The following is a 4,827-nucleotide window of genomic DNA, read 5'->3' on the forward strand; positions in this document are numbered from 1 at the left end:
TCAGTTAATGCAAGTACTTGACTGTTTGAACATAAAGGTAACTACATTTTTGTTTTGATAATCACATTTATGAGTAATAGAGATATAAAACCTCATTTATAAACTTTATTCAACATTGCTTTTTTCCAAGTAATTACATGTTTCACTTGTTAACTTATCGTGTTTGTAATAAGTAAAACAGTTTGATTGAAATAAACACACAAGTTTGGGCTTTTTTTGTGATTGGAATAAATCATGACATTATAAACTATTGAATTAAAAAACAATGAATATATACAGAAGACTAGCTTCCTATCTGGTTGAGTATGAAGATAACACTATATTTTTCATTGCATTGTGTAAAAAAGTTGATATGAAATGTAATACTAACGGTTTGTATTTACTGTTGGCGTCTGAGGTAATTTCATTGTTGTTGTCACTACAGGGACTGGAGGTACTGTTGAAACAGGTGTAACTAACAAGTATAAAAAACAGAATGTCAAAGCAATGGAAATGAATTTGAAAATAGACATATTTTATGATAAAAATGTAAAACAACAAAAATACCGAACTCCTAGGAACATTCTAAACGGAAATTCCCTAAGCCAACGTCAAAATCAAAAGCTCAAACACATCAAACGAATGATAACAACTGTCATAATCCTGACTTGATACAGACATTTTCTTGTGATTAAAATGGTGGATAAAACCTGGTTGTATAGCTAGCTTAACCCATCACTGGTATGGCAGTCGCATAAAATTCCATTATATCGACAACGATGTGTGAACAAAGCAAACAGACATAAAAGGTAAAAATGTCAAAAATAGGGGTTCAGTAGTCAACATTGTTTTATAATCTCAATCACTACAAAAACAAACAAATATGTCAACAAAGACAAACAAAAAGGTTTATAGATATAGCACATTAGCAAAAACGAAAGAAAAGAATACCAAAGTTTACCATAGCATAACAACACAATGACAATTGTCCCTATCAGACTTATTTTCAATTATAAAAAGGCGATACTCAACAACTGATGTCACATTATTCGCATTAAGAAAAATATCGCAATTACTCCTGAATTTACAATACTTCACAAGTTTACGCCTACGACATGACTTATATAGTACAAGCGGCAGTGTAACTTGTTTTTCCCCTCTAATATGCAAAAACACAAATAACAAATTACTGTGTAACAATTAAATGACCAACTAATATAAATGACAAGAATACATTTTTGCAAATGCATGTATTTTATACAATCATTTGTGCTTTTTCCCTGCAGCTCACGAAACCATCTCTGGGTCGAGACCTCTACTGATCTACTGTCCATGGAGTTATCAACACCTTTGGTACATTCACGAAAATACGGATGTTGTGTTATTTCTTGTCCGACTTTGGCTTTCTTTTTGTCGTTTTTTGTTATCAAACTTTTCATTTTTTTCATAAGTTTTGAATTTGCAAATATGTTTTGCCTCGAGCATCACTGACGAGACATAAATTGTCGAAATGTGTACATGGTACAGTAATATTAGTACCCTTAACGTCATCAAGGCTTGCGTAACATTTTTAAAGCATGAAATAAACTCAAACTATATTTATTTTTTGCTTTGAAGAAATATTGTGTTTAACTAAATGCACAAAAGTGATCAGATGAACTTATTTTTTTTTTTAATAGCTTCACGGAGCTCTAACCTAAATAATCTAATCATGTGTTTATCAAATTAATTAGCATATTAATCTATTGCAATAAAAATTCATAATTTCAAATAAAATGTGTAGATTTAGCTAACTAAGTCCTTATATTTGTATAAAATAGCATTCGTTTATTGTGGAACATTGTTATAACAATGAATTTGGTGCAATCAACATTTGCTTGCTAGTCCCTCTCTGTGATCACAAATAGTTAACTCTGGCTCTTTTCCCAATCAATCTAGCATGAAGGGAAGTAGTGTTATGCAATTTTTATTCATAGTCTATTTCAAAAATGACAAAAAGTTCTTTATATTGGTATGTAAAAATTTTAAACGTTTCAAATTTATGAAATTATATTCGTACATCAATTGTTTTGATACATCAATAACAAAAACTGAAATATATTGCATTGATTCATTTTGTAATTATTCAAAATTATATCAGAAACCTAAACATAATTATAAAAATAATAAACCTGTTAAGGGGAGACAATTCTCGTATAACTTTTTCGAATTGGCACATAATACCACGGAATGTCACTCATCATACAAATGGCACATCCATATAATAAATTAACTGCGCAATCGCGCTCCACCTTCAATGATGATTCTGAATTATAAATATAACCAAAAGTTGTTAGTCTATAGATAGTGAAGACTAATGAAAGCTAACCCACTGTAAACATATTTTTTTTGCACTTTTTTAAAACCTCCTCAGGAAAAATTCTCTAGCCACTTGACTTTCATAGCTCAAAATTAACGTTTTTACAGAATATTTGAATAAATTAGTTACAGATTATTCGATTCTCAAAGTGTAAGACGCAATACAAATCGTATGCTTGCACAATCTTACCGAAATACGGATTTAATTAAGTCCTAAACATTTTGACATTTCTTCGTATATTTTTAGCGAAAACCGGTTTAAACAAATCACACGTACGTGTTAAGATCCGACTAAATACCCATTTCCCGATATGGTCAGGTAAAATTGCTATATCAATACCTCTCTACATATTCAAGGGTCAATTTCAGATCTTTTTTTAAACAGGTACAAATATGGTTTGCACTCGTCTTTGAACTTTATGGTATTATGGGAAATTGTGTCTTACCTACCCAGTAAACTTTAGGTTTTCAGCTGAAGGACATATATTTCCCCTTTATTCAGTGTAGCACTAAACCAAATAATTAAACACAAAATGTTTGTTAATACTACCTACGACATTCAGTGGGCAATTTCAAACATGCAAGTCTAACTTTGTAATCAGCACATCCTTTGGAATCAGACTGGTCATAATTCACACACTGTAAACCACTACAAAGGTCACAGGTAATGATTTGCCCGATGTCATCAGCCTTGGATCCTGTAGTAGTTAGGCACTCAATCTTAATAGGATAAGAACAAAGATGCGAGTGTTTCAACACTTCATCAATAGGTTCGTAGTCATCACCACTGCCATCTGGTGCGTTCGAATTGACCCAATTATCCCATTCTGTATATTTCTCAACTGAAAAGAATACATTGGCTTGATTTCGATATTAAGAGCTCTATTAAGGATGTTCTTTCCTCTTGTTTTATTTAATTTTTGCCAGATATTCGGAATCATCTGGTTTTTATCCATGTAGTGCCATTAAAACATTTTCCCCGCTAGCTTTTCTTTTCATAATTTTATTACATACAGTTTGAATAACATATTTGAAAATGCTATAAAATCCTTGTTATTCTATTTATAAATTTTGAAAGAAAAAGGGTGCCAATATTCAATGTATAAATAATCTGGAGATATTTTTTTCCCGCCAGATTTACAATGGCTTATAGCTCGAAAACAAACACAAGGACCCTTATTTTTTTCTACTTTGTTAATTAGTTTATTTATATACTATTAGTTTAGAAGTGGTCTAAGTAGTTTTACTACTGTTATCACTAGCCAGTCAACACTGACGTTGTGAGTTCGAACCCCGTTCGTGCGGGTGTACTCGACTATACTCTTAATTGACTAGGATTGTCTGTTTTTCCCATCGCAGGTCGGTGGTTTCAATTTATAACAGTCTTTTAAAAAGCCTGTTATTTTTAAACAGAGTAGCAAACATCCGGAAAACCAATAAAGTAAATCAAGAGCTAATTTACACAAGTACTAAGAAATTTTTATTCATAACTTTAGTGTGTATGTTTTAAGAAGCAGACTCTCAAATGTGGACTCTATTTCTATTTGAATGTTCAAATTGGGACTGCATGGTTATTATCACAACGTAATTTGGTTAAACAATTACATTTCATGAAATACATACTCCGTCTTTCTGAATTTCTAGTTCTTACTATGATATGAAAAACAAATATTTTTTTCACAATATTTCATTTATTTTAGGACCAGCAATATATAACGTTAAAAAGAAATATAGGTTATTATGTGTGTAAATCCCCAGTCACACTGTCACGTTTCAATAGCTACGTTTTAATACGTTTTGAAAGTGTAGCAAAACGGGAGTATACGTAACGAAGCGTATCGTAATGCTGTAGAAACGTAAAAAAAAACGTATTGATCCTTTGTTCAAAACTGAAATTCAACAACAAACGTAGCAAAAATTTAAACGAAGTTGAAACAATACTGTTCATTATTATTATTCAAACTTATCATTGGGGTATTGACTATAGTGTTCCTTGTTCATCCTTTTGGTTAACTACCATATTTAGATAATAAGAAACTTATACAAACACATTGTATTGCAATCTGCATATATAAAAATCAATCCACTAATCATACCTAAATTCGTCATTCTTGTGTTGTATGACAGCTGTGTTTTTCTCTTTTGGTGAACATGCGTTGTTCTGTTTGCCATGTGTAACGATGATGCAGCAATTGTCTTGTTTGTCGATGTTGGTAAAGCCCCTTTGAACAAGATAGAATTATCCGTCATCATTTGCAAAAAAGGTATGTCCAGTGTGCAATAACTGCCTTTTTACAAGTAGCATGGCAGACATTTAAAGCTGGTATAACTTCAAAAAGGGGAATGGCATAGTGAAACTGTTAAATTTTCAAAACCGATGTGCACATTGTGGCCTCACTCATTTGTGATTGCTACAGAAAATGTGACGGACTAAAATATATATAATCTGTATGTTATATTGTATCCTTAAATTGTTTATAAATAAAACTT

General features: G+C 31.4%; 1 protein-coding gene across 1 annotated transcript; it reads right to left on the reverse strand.

Moving 5' to 3' along the window:
• Positions 1-365: 365 nt before the first annotated feature.
• LOC134706156 (mucin-2-like) lies at positions 366-4,587 on the reverse strand. The gene is made up of 3 exons (XM_063564863.1): positions 4,434-4,587; positions 2,892-3,179; positions 366-454 (listed from the first exon to the last, which is right to left on the reverse strand). Exons 1-3 carry the CDS (start codon positions 4,585-4,587, stop codon positions 366-368), a joined length of 531 nt encoding a protein of 176 aa, XP_063420933.1.
• Positions 4,588-4,827: the final 240 nt, after the last annotated feature.

This window comes from Mytilus trossulus, chromosome 2 (genome assembly GCF_036588685.1).
Source record: "Mytilus trossulus isolate FHL-02 chromosome 2, PNRI_Mtr1.1.1.hap1, whole genome shotgun sequence".
NCBI lineage: Eukaryota > Metazoa > Mollusca > Bivalvia > Mytilida > Mytilidae > Mytilus > Mytilus trossulus.